General features: G+C 42.1%; 1 protein-coding gene across 5 annotated transcripts in view; it reads left to right on the top strand.

The window, feature by feature from the left end:
* LOC149322749 (tensin-2-like) overlaps positions 1-13,868 on the top strand; it is a 158,958-nt gene extending 145,090 nt beyond the window's left edge. For all 5 annotated transcript variants that reach the window (XM_089482470.1, XM_089482489.1, XM_089482480.1 and 2 more), the window contains 9 exons: positions 1,187-1,276; positions 1,784-1,915; positions 3,558-3,650; positions 3,972-4,049; positions 4,899-4,976; positions 5,476-5,644; positions 6,148-6,216; positions 7,912-7,941; positions 8,129-13,868. In XM_089482470.1, the coding sequence (XP_089338596.1) occupies positions 1,187-1,276; positions 1,784-1,915; positions 3,558-3,650; positions 3,972-4,049; positions 4,899-4,976; positions 5,476-5,644; positions 6,148-6,216; positions 7,912-7,941; positions 8,129-8,270 (881 nt within the window). In that variant the 3' untranslated portion in view covers positions 8,271-13,868. The remainder of the gene's footprint in view (positions 1-1,186; positions 1,277-1,783; positions 1,916-3,557; positions 3,651-3,971; positions 4,050-4,898; positions 4,977-5,475; positions 5,645-6,147; positions 6,217-7,911; positions 7,942-8,128) is intronic.
* The last annotated feature ends 938 nt before the right edge of the window (positions 13,869-14,806 follow it).

The raw sequence follows: 14,806 nt of genomic DNA, 5'->3' as shown, positions 1-14,806 counted from the left end.
ATAGTAATCCAGCTTTCAAGGGCAGCAACATGGAGTCTGTTATTGTTTCAAATATGACTCCAACTGCTCTCCAACCAGAGAAATTTAGAGCAGTGCTTCTCCGGCTATCTGTTAGCCAGCATTTTTGCCCCACTAATGTGCCAGGGACCTGTACAGTATCTGTGCCCATTGGCTGTAGTTTTTACTTTCTTTTATGGAAACTTGCTGTGAACTAATACTGGTCCACTATGAGTAGCATTGCCAGGCGTAGAGGATGTAGAAGGTGTGTGTGTGTGCTTGTGCATGTTTTGGAAGATGGCTCAATTCATTCTAGGACAGCATCCTCTTGTGGAAGAAACATGAACAATGGTAAGAATACATTTATTTGACACAACTGGTGTTTCTGTCATAGAAATAGAAAAGGACAGACTAATATGCAGGCTGGTTACAACCCCAGTGGAAAGCTTTCATTTGTCAAGCACAAGCTCAGCATGGATGAACCTGTATAAATGTTGCATTTTAAATAAAGAAACCAATGTATGAAGCTATGGTACTTAGGCTGTTGGTCCATCTCTCCCCACTATTGTCTACTCCAAATGGCAGGCAGAGAGAATTCTTTCCAGGCCTTGTAACCTGGAATTACTTGAATTGGATAGTGAACATGGCACTTTTAGCTTGTGCACTATCTAGCCATGGCCTTTCTCCAGCATAATATCAGCCTGTTTACAAGATTACAGGGGGGAAAATACAGAGGAGAATGTCTGTGTATACTTTGAACTCTTTAAAGCACTGCAGAATCCATGCATTACCATATTTTCAACATTCCAGGCTCTTTTGTTGTCTTCTTACTGGAGAGAGAACTAACGTCCCCACAGACAATAGATTGTTAATTAAATAGACACAAATTCACCTGCATATCCTCCCACTCTGAGGCCTTGCCATTCAACAACAGACCAACCCACAGATTAGCATGTAAATCACTTCCTCCCAACCAAAAGCCACACAAGTGTGTGTGTGTGTGTCACACACACACCCGACACACCTCCATGCTACCACCCTCTGAAGATGTCAGCCACAGATGCAGGTGAAACATCAGGAATAAAGTCTTCCAGAACACAGCCACATAGCCAGGAAAACCCACAGAAAACTATGGATGCTGGTTGTGAAAGCCTTCAACTTACACAACTTCTGTTTTGCTTTTTTCCAGATCCCCCACAGCAAGAGAACCAAGTCAGTGTCAAATTTGTCCAAGACACATCCAAGTTCTGGTACAAGCCTAATTTGTCCCGGGATCAAGGTAGGCTATTCCCAAATAGTTTTTTCCTACTTTGGCTAGAATTAAATAACTGTAGTATTTGAAAGCATCCAGGGGTAGCCGTAGAGGTCATATAGCAAAACCAATAAAAAAATCCACCAAACAGTGATACCTTTATTGGTCGACCAAAATGCACATTTGTATATCTGTGGTATTTGACTTACACTTTGGGCAACTGTTTTAAATTCTGATGTGCTGACTTAGAACATCCAGTATATAGATGCCCTCATTATAGAATCTGTGCCATTCTTTTATTATTATTCCCCTCCTAAGGACAGTACAATGGGTAAACTGGTGGCTCAATCAGTGTACAGTAGGCATTTGGTATCTGCTGGGATTTGGTTTCAGGATCCCCCTTGCATACCAAAATCCATGAATGCTCAAATTCTTTTATATAAATGGCATAGTAAAATGGTTTCAGAAATGTATGGTTTTGCCTACACAAGAAGATACTCAGTTCAATTTGTTGTTTCTCCTTCCTCTGGATAGCTATTGCTCTCCTGAAGGACAAGGAGCCAGGCACCTTCCTTATTCGGGACAGCAACTCCTTCCAGGGGGCTTATGGTCTGGCTCTGAAAGTAGCAACACCTCCACCCAACAGCATAAACCATTCCACCAAAGGTAAGAACAACAATCAAATACTTCTGGAGTTAACAGTAGGAGTTGTAACTCCTAAAGAAAATGAAATAAGCCCCCCAGGAAGTCACCTTGGCCTTCTGAAGTACAGAATAAGGTTTTTTCTGGAAAACTGGTGCTTCCCAGAAAGACTTTTTTAAGGTTTGTTTTCTGTTGGAGCAATAAACCCTGGAAACATCCTGGTTATCTTTGCAGCCATACATTCATTTACAGAAAATTGACATTCAGTTGGTGCAGAGCTTGGAAAAGTTACTGTGTTGAATTAGAGCTCCTAGAATCCCCCAGCCAGCATAGACAGTTTGGAAGTTGTAGTCCCAGAAGTAACTTTTCCCAGCTCTGGAAGATAATAATAATAATAATAATAATAATAACAACAACAACAACAACAATAACAACAATAACAACAATAACAACAACAACAACTTTTATTTATAAACCGCTATTGTTGATCATAGCAGTATACAGGATAAAAATTGCAATACATAAATAAAACTAGATTGTAAGCCCGAGGGCAGGGAATCGTCTATCTAAAAAGATTGTATGTACAGCGCTGTGTAAATTTACAGCACTTCATAAATAAAGGTTAATAATAATAATAATAATAATAACTTCAACAAAAACATTTCAGAATACAGATTAAAACCATACATACTCCATGCTCCCAGGCTTACTGTCTAAAAGGCATTTATTAGTTCATTTAAATTTCTGTGCTGCTTAACTGGAACATGCCCTTGCAGTGATTTACAGTCCTTATACCCCAAGGCAGCCAATAAACCAAGAATCAAAACAACAATCCAGTCTGTTTCAATATTAAAAGGCCTGATATGGAGCTGATAATCAAAGCAAGAAATGAAAGGCCTGCTGGATGAGAAAGGTTTAGCCTGGCATCTTTGGCTCGTTTTCCTTGCAGATACATACAGTCCATTGTCAGACTTAACAGACCTTTCTAGAAACTCAAGACATGTTCTAAGACAAATAGCAGCAGGCAGTTAACCTGTTATGTCTCTTGGCCTTCACCAGTGACTCAATGATGCTGGGCTCATGGGAGAAGAGCCTGGTCTTAGCCACCATTCCCAATATTGTTGCCCTTCCTAGCACTTCTTCTTGACCATGTAAAAGGGTGAAAGCTGATGCAGAGAGACAGCAACTGAGGAATGTGACTGGTAATATTCTGTGAGGCCTTCCCACACACCCCATCCTATCCTCAAACCAGAAAGGACCCTTTGCATTCACCTTTATCCTCTCTGCTTTGTTCAAAATCAGTACCTCTTCTGCCACAACCACATTGAACCTCTGAGGAATATGAGAAAGTCCCTTCAACTGAGTCAGACTATTTTGGTTTTGTGTGCAAGAGGGAATGGGAACATTTGGCCAATCAGAAGAAATTATGACGATTGTGATCCAAAACATCTGGAAGACCAAAGATTCCCTAGATCTGTTTACACTGCCTGAGAGCAACACATCTGAGCTTCAGACAAAAGCCTGTTCCTCAAGATATCAAGGTTGAAAACTGAGACCTTTTTGTGCAACGCTTCTGTTCCTAGCTACTCTTTGCCCAAGAGCTTGTCTGATCAGAAGAGACTAGAGTCTCTAACTGATCTGTGCCTCTCGTCCTGTCCTGTCCTAGGAGACCCGGCTGAGCAGCTGGTTCGCCACTTCCTGATTGAGACCGGGCCCAAGGGGGTGAAGATAAAGGGCTGTAACAATGAACCCTATTTTGGTGAGTGTCTGGGAACGATGATGCAAAGAAAGAGGGCACCCTGTGGTACCTTTGCAGAGCAACCACCTCCAGGTAACTGGATTCTTACTGTCAAGCACCTTCTCAATAACTGATGTCCTCTGGCTATGTTGGCCACATATCTGGAGAATACATCTGGAGGATGCCAGATTTGGTGGGGACATTGTATCCCTCTGCTAAAGTAGGTGGTCCTGTGAGTTAATAGAGGAGGAGGGTGCTGTGTTGGTGGAGGGGAGATTAGAAGCACTATGTGCATGGATGTGATATCTTCCTAATGGCTATGTCCTGCTCCCCCCTTTTTAGGCAGCTTGCCAGCTCTGGTCTCCCAGCATTCCATCACCCCTATCTCCTTGCCTTGCCGTCTCCGCATCCCAAGCAAAGGTGAGTTCCCAAGAGGCTCTTCAGAATCCAGGGATTTGAAGGGACATTTTTAGATTACAAATTTTGAAATAAAGAAATCAAATATATTGCATGGCAGCTTCCCAACATGTTGGAAGAAACAGCAGCTTCTGCACTTGTGTGCTAGGGATGAGATAGTTTAGACAGAGAGGGATTAGGATCTTTTGTCTTTCTTTCCTGTTTGCTTTTCCTTTCTGTGTCAGCCACCTATCCCAAAAGCATTATGGGCAGACAGCATTGCCTGGTTCAGTCAGCGCTAAGGCTGCATCTCCACTGCACTTTAAGGTCCATGTCTCAGTGCTATGGAATTATGGGATTTGTAGTTTTGTGAGCTAATTAGTCTTCCCTGTCAGAGAGCTCTGGTGCAACAAATTGCAAATCCCAGGTCCATAGCATTGATGTTCCACTTTTTGAGCATTCTGAACTTATGCTTATGCCTGCAATTTGATTTTTTTTTTCAAACTTACCATCCTAAGATGGGCCCCGCCACTGTGACTGGTGTAAAGGCTCTAACAAGCCTTTCATTCTCACAGTCCTCCTCTAACATAAAGCAAAAGAGAGTAATACACAGACTACTTGCGCAGCACCCAGTCTCTTTTTGTACCAGCCTACCAAATTTGCTTGTGCAGTAGTAAAATGCATCATTCTTCCTTTCAAACAAAGTGCATACTCTCAACACAACTTGTTTACTTACAGAATGGCACTCCCAGAATCCTCCTGCAAAGCTGGATCTACAGTATTTGCAAAACAGGAATGTAGCTAAATCCTGTGTAGTGGTTGTTGTGGATGGTACATACTGTTATGTTCTTCATCTGTCTCCTCCTTTTTCAGATCTTGTTGAGGAAAGCCCAGAGCTGGCTGTTCCCACCAATATGAGCACAGCTGCTGATCTGCTGAAGCAGGGAGCAGGTACGTACCAGAGCAGAATGGGAGCTGTATGAGCATGAACAAAAGTTAGATAAAACCTGGCTAGTGGAAATTGTTATTTTGGCTAATACATTCTTTAGGCAGGCAGGAATTTAAGGAAACAGTTGTAGATGAATCTGGAGTATTCATTTGCTTATTATTTATTTTCTATTGTATTTGTATGTAGTATATGCCACAGAATGTAAACTCCACAGAATGGATGCAACTTATAGGAGAGATCTGATGCATGAGTCAGGAGTTGCTTAATCCTTTTCAGTCCACCACTTTCCCTTGCAGCTGTTTCCTCCAGACACTTTCTTGTCCTTCCACCTGACAAGTACATTTGCAACAAACATCTAATTTAGCTCTGTATCTCAGTAGGGAAAGTAAAAAGTGGCAACTCATCAGATCCGAGCAGAATGGATTCTCTTAAATGTTTAGCTGCTGGATTTAAATGATCTCATACAGTCTCTTTCACTCTCTGCCTCTCTCCAAATTGCAGCCTGCAGCGTGCTTTACCTGAGCTCTGTGGAAACAGAGTCCTTGACAGGTCCACAGGCTGTGGCCAAGGCAACCACCAGCACCCTGAGCACCACTCCCCGTCCTTCCGCCTGCGTTGTGCATTTCAAAGTGTCGGCCCAGGGCATCACACTCACAGACAATCAGAGAAAGTGAGTCTGTCCACAAGGGGTCAGCAGGCCTTCCCCTCATATTTATTATGTCCTAGGCTAAACCCCTTCCCCTCTCAGTCTCTGCTGTTGTGCTGTTCCCTTTCTTAGGACATTATCAGACAAGGGAAATTGGAAGTATAATCCAGTGGCAATCCGAACACAATCATGGGGTTTAACGTTATTGCATGATAGACTACCACACGTAATTTTGGGCAATGGCAAGCTATTTTCAGGCAATGGGAAGTCAGTTCGAATGCAATTCAAATTCACGTAAATTCACTGAACTAGCGAATTCACATGAATGCGTTCTGGCCCCACTTTCTTTTCATTCAAAATTAAGGGAAATTACTCCCGTGTGATAAACTCTTTACCCATCTTGCTCTTTACTGCCTTCTTCCTCTTCTTCTGGGTACATGCCATGTTATGCAATAAGCACACTGTGGTTTTCGCACCTCAGGTTCCTCTCCTCTTTTGATTTAAGAAGCTTTTTCTTCTTCCTACAGATTGTTTTTCCGGCGTCATTATCCTGTCAATAGTGTTACCTTCTGCAGCACAGATCCTCAGGACCGCAGGTAACCACTCGCTTAGCCTGAGTTTGTCACAAGTTTTTGCATAGCTTTTGCTCACTCTAAAACCAAACATACTATGCCCCCTCCACTGCCTTTTACCAACATTGGCGACACTTTGCTCATCATTTCCTTTATTTAATGAAACATTAAAACACATGTGACAGCCTCTACCACTGTAGCCTTGACCCTTGAAGAATAATGCATTTGTAATAGGATTCTCTGGGTGATTTCTGCTGGACTTTGAGACACAAGTGGGCTGATGGGTCCATCAATATCCGGAGAGCCACAGTTTCCCAATCCAGCTTCAGAAAGACATGTGAGCAGGCCATTTAAGAAGGCTGTTGTGTAAGACCTGTTATTTCTGTTTTCTGCTTTGTTGGCTTTGCCAAATTGCAATTACTGGGATTGCTTGTTTGTATTTGTGTGGCTTACTGTTTAGTATAACTACAAACAAAATGACCATTATTACAAAGGATGTGTGTGTGTGCACTGTGAGAGCTTGTATATTGCAAGGACTCTTAAGGAGGAAGGAGTAGGATCTGCAGTGGGACCGCAAACAGCGAAAGCTTTCATCTGAACGCTCCTTGCAGGATTTCAGCCTTACTGAGATAAATTGCTGTGTTTGTGGGGTATAAGCTAGGGCCAAGTTCTTATGAGGGCATGCTAGTTAAAATAATTCCTCTACCTTACTGTGGATTTCATTTCATTTGGAACTATACAGATTCCCTCCATACAGCTGACATGCATACTTTGGTTTTAAAAACATTATTTTGGCTTCTTCTCCTTGCTTTCTTTGTGCCCATGTCTGTACAAAGATCAAGTTAGAAATCGTTTTTGTTCTTTCCAGAGACATTAAAAACTTCACCAGCAGTTTCTTGCAAAGTTTCTTTTAAACTTAGGTAGATATTTCTGAAGTGTGTTGGTATTACTGAACAGCTGTAAGATGAATTCAAGGATACTGTATAGTCATTTTTATCCTTTTAATTTTAGTGAGCACAGATACAGCTTTACTTAAGCCAGCACCAGAATCCTATATGACCTTTTACATAATGTAACTTGGCATGTAACTAGCTACATAGCAGAAGTGCTAAGGAACCTGGCAACTGAATTGCAAAGATGTGCAATGGGACACCAGCAAGTGCCCAGTGCACATTAGTTCCAAATGCTCTTTGGGATTCATTCAGTGTGCATCAGGACTGATATGAAGTGCATCAGTCCCATTGTTCATCAAGCACCAATGCACATCGGGCACTTTACCTCTTCTGCAATGTAATAGCATAAAACAGCCCTTTACCAGATACAGATATTACACAACTGCACTATTCTAATTCCTGCAGATACAAGTCCACTTAGGAACATGCAAGACCCCATCAAGATTCTGGTCCAGGTGTTCACTTAACTAAACATCTTAACACAATGTTTGGGAGGGTCACATGGTTACCCCAGAGACAGTGAAGAGGAGTAACACACACACACACACCTAACTCCTCTTTTAGTCCTGATTTAAGTCAGCCACTGTATCTGTTAGATTTACCTACATGTTGACTCACCACTCAGCAACTGATTGAATAAATCTACTCTAATTGGGATGAAGCAACAGGATGCCAGGCTTGATCTATCTGTCCATTTGCCTGTCCGCCAGTCTATCAAAATAATTTATTTGTGCACTTAATAGGATTCTTTTTAATTAAATTGCAGGTGGGCTAACCCAGATGGCACCACATCCAAGTAAGTATTGTGAAAGCTCAAGACCATTGTCAGAAATCAAATGAGCTATGGTTTTAATAAACTGTAACAGATGGAATAGATTTAAATGTATATTTTAGACAAATGCTTAGATACTTGGGTGGAGTTGATTTATTTATGTACACAGCAGCTTCTATGTGTATTCGGTGACAATATCTCTCTTTTCTAGGATCTTTGGTTTTGTGGCCAAGAAGCAAGGCAGCCCATGTGAGAATGTGTGCCACCTCTTTGCTGAGCTAGACCCTGAGCAACCGGCATCAGCCATTGTCAATTTCATCACTAAAGTTATGTTGGGGACTCACCGGAGATGAAGGCTGCCAAGATTTTCCACCTGACCATCCCTTCCTCTCCAGCTTGACCACTGCTCTTTTGTCACCCACAGTGTGATGCAGAATCTCCCGCAGAGTGAGGAGAAGCCATTTTGGAACAAATTGGTAGGCCTAGGCAGAGCTGCTCCTAGGAGTTTTCTTTTCCCCCCCACACATACACCTCACATACACACACACACCCTTTTTTCAGCAAAAGAGCATCATCTAGTGCTAACTCATGCTATCTGATGTGCAGGACTGACAGTTATTCTTGTCCAATGTGCCAAGGACCAGCAACGCCTTTATGCCCATTGGCTACACTTGTTTCTTTCTTTCCTGAAAACTCACCAGAGACTGGCAGCCAGTGGTTTGAGGACCAGTACTGGACCATGCATCACCGCTTTGAATAGCACTCATCCAGTGGGAAAGGATGCTGAGGCAGTATCTGTTTCACTCTCCAGAACTATACCCATGTCCGGAAATAGAGGTTAAATTACTCTTAACACTTTCTTGCTACCAGATAGAACACTCATGAGTGAGGAGAAGGCTGCACAGCCTCATACATATCTGACTGATCTTTATATAAGCATAGCTCTGCAGCTCAGTCCAGCGAGTTAAAAGACATTTGGAAGTAATGACTATCTGAAAAAGTCTGTGTTCACCCAGGGGGGCACAGTCAGGGTAGAAGAGAAGGTTAGAATGATTCTGGATAGGCCAAAGGTAGTACTGGTCTGCTCTGGTATCAAAAACAGTTCTTTAAATGCTGTGCACTGCTTCTCCAATGCTTTTGTGTGCAGTGTGTTATCAGGTTTAATGTGTCCCTCTTTTGGAAAAGTAAGGAAATGGCCCTAATAGTTGAAAAAAATAACCACAAAATGTCACTCAAAAGCATTTTAGTATCTCCCCAAAATCCTGAGGAAGTCATATGTAAATGTTACTTTACATAGCCAAAATAACAAGGTTACCACCTTACACTATTTTTGCAAAAGGTATGTTGCCATACCCTTGTTACTCCTTAAACCCAACATGTTACAGTTGGGGGGGGGGGGTTAACTGGATGAAAGGACATTGGATGGGTGGGAATCAGTACCAGAGAAGCTTGGTGCCTTCCCAATTCCCTCCCTGAACACATGCACAGAATACAGCACCCAGAGTTCCCAGTCATAGACATGAAGACCAATCCACTCAGGCAGGGAACACACATTTGGCTCATCAACTCTCTGTGTTTGTCTCTCACCAATGAGGCAAATATTCAACATAAAAAGCAATGATGGATGCATTACAAATTCAGGCTATACTGTACTTATATAACCTAGTCTTGGGTATCTGGGACATTTAAATATTTATTTTGCCCTCTCTTTCTCTCCTTTTTATTCTTTGCTGGACCAAGCAATTTCTTGGGCTTGACAGTTCTACTTACTAATACCTATTGGCTCCAATGCCTGAGTTTGGTTTCCATTACTTTCCTAATGCTCCTCTGCCAGCTGATTCAGCAGGCAAAGACTTTGGCTTCTGGTAAATAACTGTGCACCTATTTCTTGTTCAGGGCTATTCCTTGCAAAACTCCCTCAAGTTTGATATGACTGTTGCAACCTCCTGTCATGGAGTAACAATGTTTGGATCAATTCAGACCTCTGATTTGTTTCTTGAATGGAATAATTGACTTGAACAACAGAAGAAGACTTGGATGCATGAGGGCTTTTTTCTCATCTCTTGGATCCTGACAGTTAAGCTATGATTTAATCATTATTGCATTAGGTAGTATTCAAAGTGCAATGGAAAACATACAAGGCCTTGTTAACAGTCCAAGACATTTGGCAATCTGAAAATAGATTTTTAAAACTCCATTTGAGGAGGAGAGGGTGGCCGGAGGTACCGAGGAAGAAGAAATATTTGTAGTGCAAATGAACTCTGGCCAGTGTAAATTTTGCATTCGCATGGCAAACCTGATTGAAGAAAGAAGCAATCAAGCTTTGCCTATGAAAATACTCCACTTGTGGGTAAAAGATAGCCATGATCTACTTGGCGTCCATTGAAAGGAAAAGCCAACTTTGAATAGCTACAGCGGAACACTGAAAGGTGTAGACTTTCCTGTCAACTATGAATAGGAGGCATGCTGATCATTCAGTTCTGTAATGGAGCAGCACTTGTGGAGTTAGGCAACTGTATGTGATAAAGGGATAGAGAGTGGGGCAGTGAGAAACGGAAGTAATGCTTGAGGTAAGGCATTTGCTGCTGAGTTCATCAAGGCCTTGTGGAAGTGTCTGAGAATGGAGCCTTGAGTCAGCAAAGTGTGCCAAAAAGGGGATGGGCAATCCAAAGTTTTAAGCTTGTATGCAGAACTCAGCCTAATGTCTAATTTCAAAATCCTCTGAAAACAGTTACCATGTGTATTTGACTATAAGTTGACCTCATGTATAAGTCAAAGGCAAGTTTTGGGGTCAGAATTATGGATTTTGATATGACCCATGGATAAGTCAACTGTAAAATGTAGGTGCATGTAAGAAAGGATCTAAAGGATGAAGCAAAGGAAAATAATGCCAAAGAACTTACAAAAATCCAGCAAGCATAACTGTTTATGCTCACCCAAAAGGCTAGATGGAGGGGAGACTAGAATAGGGTCAGTTTTTCCAGGACAGATTACACTCTTGCCTTTCACCAGTGGCTGATTCCTTTATTAATAAGAGTTAAAGTACAGCACTTACATTGACCCGTGGATAAGTCAACTCAGGGTTTTTTTGGGTGAATTTTTTGACTAAAATTTCTAGACTTATACATGAGTATGTGAAGGTTTTCTCAAGTAATTTTGTGTGCCACCCAGCCTCATTTCATTCACACTACTTTCTGGAGGAGCTTCCTATCCCTACCAGTGACTGCAAAAGCTCAGTCTTCAGGAACCTGATGCCTGCTAATATGCCAACATATTTGGTAGACACCAACTTGTGAAAGGCTGCACAATTTCCTGTATCCATCTATCTTTAGCACTGGCACAGAGAAAGTAATGGCTGTAGGAAAAAGGGAGAAGGGGACGAATAGCTTTGGTCCTGCCCACCACCATGATTATGGAAGAGTTGTATCCATAAGGAGAAAATGATTGCCCACCATCTTGATATAGAGACTTGGAACTGGTTTCAGTTCAGAATCAAGCAACTCTTTTAACTACCCAGTAACTTGCAACTTTGGTCTCTGTTGAGTGGCTTCAATGTAATGGTTTTCATTTTGCCTTCTGTTAGCGTTATGATTCTCTTACCATTGATTAGTGGATCTGGAGCTCAAGCAACTTCCAGCTCAAAATATTTTACTTGCCTTGCCATAATGGTTCCTGAAGAAATTGAAAAGTTTTGCCTGAATGACACCTTTTAAAGTTAATCAAATTAATATATGCCTACGTGAATTAGGCCACCAGGAATCACTTAGCTCAGATCAGAAAAACACCTTGCCACCAAAGACAGGAGCTCCAAGAGGAAACCTTGAAGAAATTGTATTTAATTCTTCTGATACATGTCACTTCTCCAAAGCACTGTACTTCCGTCAAGATGCTCTCTATCTCCTTCAGTGCCAGAATCATACATGTGTGATGTACAAAAAACTTTCCTCAGTTATCTATTTAGAACCGAGAAGGGTAGGGAAAGTAAACAATTTGGAAATAAGACAGTTGTAGAGGGGAACCACCACTGGAGAAAACGATTTGAGCATTGTGTCTCCTGGAATGTCTTCCTGATGCTGCTTTTTCTTAAAGTTCAGTGCAGATTGTGTTAATGTTCATATGTAACTTGCAGCATTAATCTGGGCAGGACATTTTTGCTCGCAAACAGATATGCTTGGTGATTCGAAGATCACAAAACTTTTCAAGAGTATGACCGAAAGATACAGAAGGCCCACACTCCTTTGCCTTTGATTACCAAAGAGAAAAATGTGTTGAAACGCCAAGATTAATGGTTACAGAGAAAGGCAGAAATCTTGGAACTGCAAAGGCCCTTCTTTAGCTTTTTTAATAGTTCAGCCTTAAGACTAGAACCTTGCTGTTCTTAAAATAAAATTGAGAATAATATGATGCTGTATTAAGAGCTGGGACAATCAGTACCAATTCCGTGGGCCTTCTATACCTGCAATCCATCGCGCATAATGTTCATTAGGGGGAACTGTGGAAATGAATGCAAAGAAACACAACAACTGTGCTTGATGGACTGCCTTTTAGACCTCTGCTGGTGAAGCAGCAAGGGAAGGCCCACAGATTAATTGAAGTGGAAGAAAGAGCAGACATGGTGGACCAGTGAAAAGGGGGAAGGGGGATCTGTTCTTAGCCATTATTTCTGAGGAAGGGTGGGGAGGGGAGGGCTAGTACAGAGTTCTATTTTTGTCTACTAAAGAATTTATATATGAATGTTAGCGAGAGATGTCTTGATAATATATATCTATAAGGGGGTTGGGGTGGGAGGTAAGAGGGAGAAAGCAACAGCAGTAAGCTTGGTTATTTTTATATCTGTATTTTTCTCCTTCATGTACAAATGGCAACACAATTCCTGTCTATTCAAAATTAACACACAAGGAAAAAAGAAAACATCCCCAGTGTCTGTTATTTAACTTCTTGCATCTCTCTTTGCATTGCTGCCTGGGATCCATTTATCTGCCTCTTTGTCATTCCTAGATGTTCAAGGTCAGAAAGATGCGGTGTAATCCCAGAGTGGGAATAGTACAGCCCTCCAGATGTTGTCAAATGGCACCTCCCAGCATTCTTTGCAAGCAACGCTGCTGGCTTGGCACCGCCATCCATCTGGAGAAGGACACAAAATCCCCCCTCTCCTCCGATGGAATCACTTTAAATGCACTCCAAGCCCTCTTCCATGGCTTTGAGGAGTTTTCACTTTTGAAGTATCATGGACAGACTGTGCTGAAGTAACTGAGTAAACTGAATTCACTAGTTGGCAGGCACCCTGTTAATGACACATGCACATGAAAGTTTCCCTTACACCTGCTGGTATGTTCTCTGGTTGCTGAGGAGTTTGGTATTCCCTTGTTCCTTCTGCAAAGCCCAGATTTACCATACATGCTCTGAAGCCCCTCACCCTTGCATGGCCAAGCAGGAGTGGAAGGGCACCTGGCTATGTTGTTGTGTGCCTTCAAGTTATTTCTGACTTACAATGACCCTAAGGCAAACTTATGATGGGATATTTTTGGCAAAATTTATCCAGAGTGTTTGCCATTTTTCTCCAAAGAGGCTGAAGGGGTGTGACTTGCCCAAGGTCACCCAGTAAGGTATCCATGGCCAAGCAGAGATTTGAACCCTGGTCTCCCAGTGTCCTGGTCCAACACTCAAACCACTGCACCACACTTGCTTTGCTCTGGCTGTGTACCCAGAGCCATATGCAAAATGATTACAGCAGCCCCGAGACCTCCCAGAGGACCCCAGTAGATCTCAGAGCTGACAAAATTATTTTGTGTCTGGTTGTGGGGACACAGTGTAAGGAAGGATCTAATTAGGCGAATTTTTAATTGGCTCAAATTGCTGAGGAGGGGAGGGCTTACAATACTCCGCGAAATCGCTTCCCAAATTGTATACAAAGGGACCGAATTATCCTTAAGAAATAGTGCAGAAACAGGCTTCTTCAATTAAAGTCTAATTTTTATTAAAAGGGAAAAATCACACAGCAACAAAAACATACATTCATACAAGCCTCAGGAAATCAAGAGTGGAAATAGGGAATAGTTAAAGGCAGTACTAGGGCTATACTTACTCCAGTAGGCTTCTCCAGGAATCTAATGCAGTGAGATGTGGATGGGACTCAGTCATGGGAGTAAATGACTGGGCCAGGAACCAGATCAGAGTTCAGAAGGAGTTTCCCCCTGAAATCCAGACTGGCACAGGTGCTTAATGGCGATGACAAAAGATGTTTGGTTGCTTGAGCATTGTAAACAAAGGCTTTGCATTGTCGTGTTGAGGCAAAGTGGTCTGACAACAATTGGGGGGAGATGGTAGAAGAGTTAAGTTCATCACTGGCTCAGCAAGTGTGAGACCTAAAACAAAGATTTGACTCTTGGAGGTGATGGTTTTCCCAAAGCTTCCTGTGGGGAAATTTCCAAAGTGTTGTTTTTCAGGAGTCTTGTGAGTAGGACTCATCTGCCTACCTGACCTACTGTTTTGAGGATTATGACTGCTAGCTTGGCAGGTCAGTTTGGAGTCATGAAAGAACTCCACACACAGTCCAAAGTTTATTAAAATCCATATGTGATAACAGCCAGATGCTTCTCCAATCCTGCCTGCTTCCCAAGAGGCACAGCATGGCTGGGGGTCTGACGCTGTAAGGTAAGTGGTAAATGGCTCAGCCTAGCAGCACAGTCTACTACCTCTATTCAGTTGTATTCTTTCTCATAAGTTGTACAGCAGTGGTGTTCTATATAGAGATTGCAATGTCAGCACAATGTCACTCTTCTGGCGGACATTTATGCTATGCTGAGACAATAGAATCTTGGCCATGGGCTGTTCACAACCAGCAAATTTGGTTTGCTTTCTCTTATCACTGTTGCCCAACTCTGCAAAA

Source organism: Sceloporus occidentalis, unplaced genomic scaffold, assembly GCF_023333645.1.
Source record: "Sceloporus occidentalis isolate IW3139 unplaced genomic scaffold, rSceOcc1.0.p SCAF_1, whole genome shotgun sequence".
In the NCBI taxonomy this organism is placed as follows: domain Eukaryota; kingdom Metazoa; phylum Chordata; class Lepidosauria; order Squamata; family Phrynosomatidae; genus Sceloporus; species Sceloporus occidentalis.
This window is presented reverse-complemented; position numbering and strand designations above follow the sequence as displayed.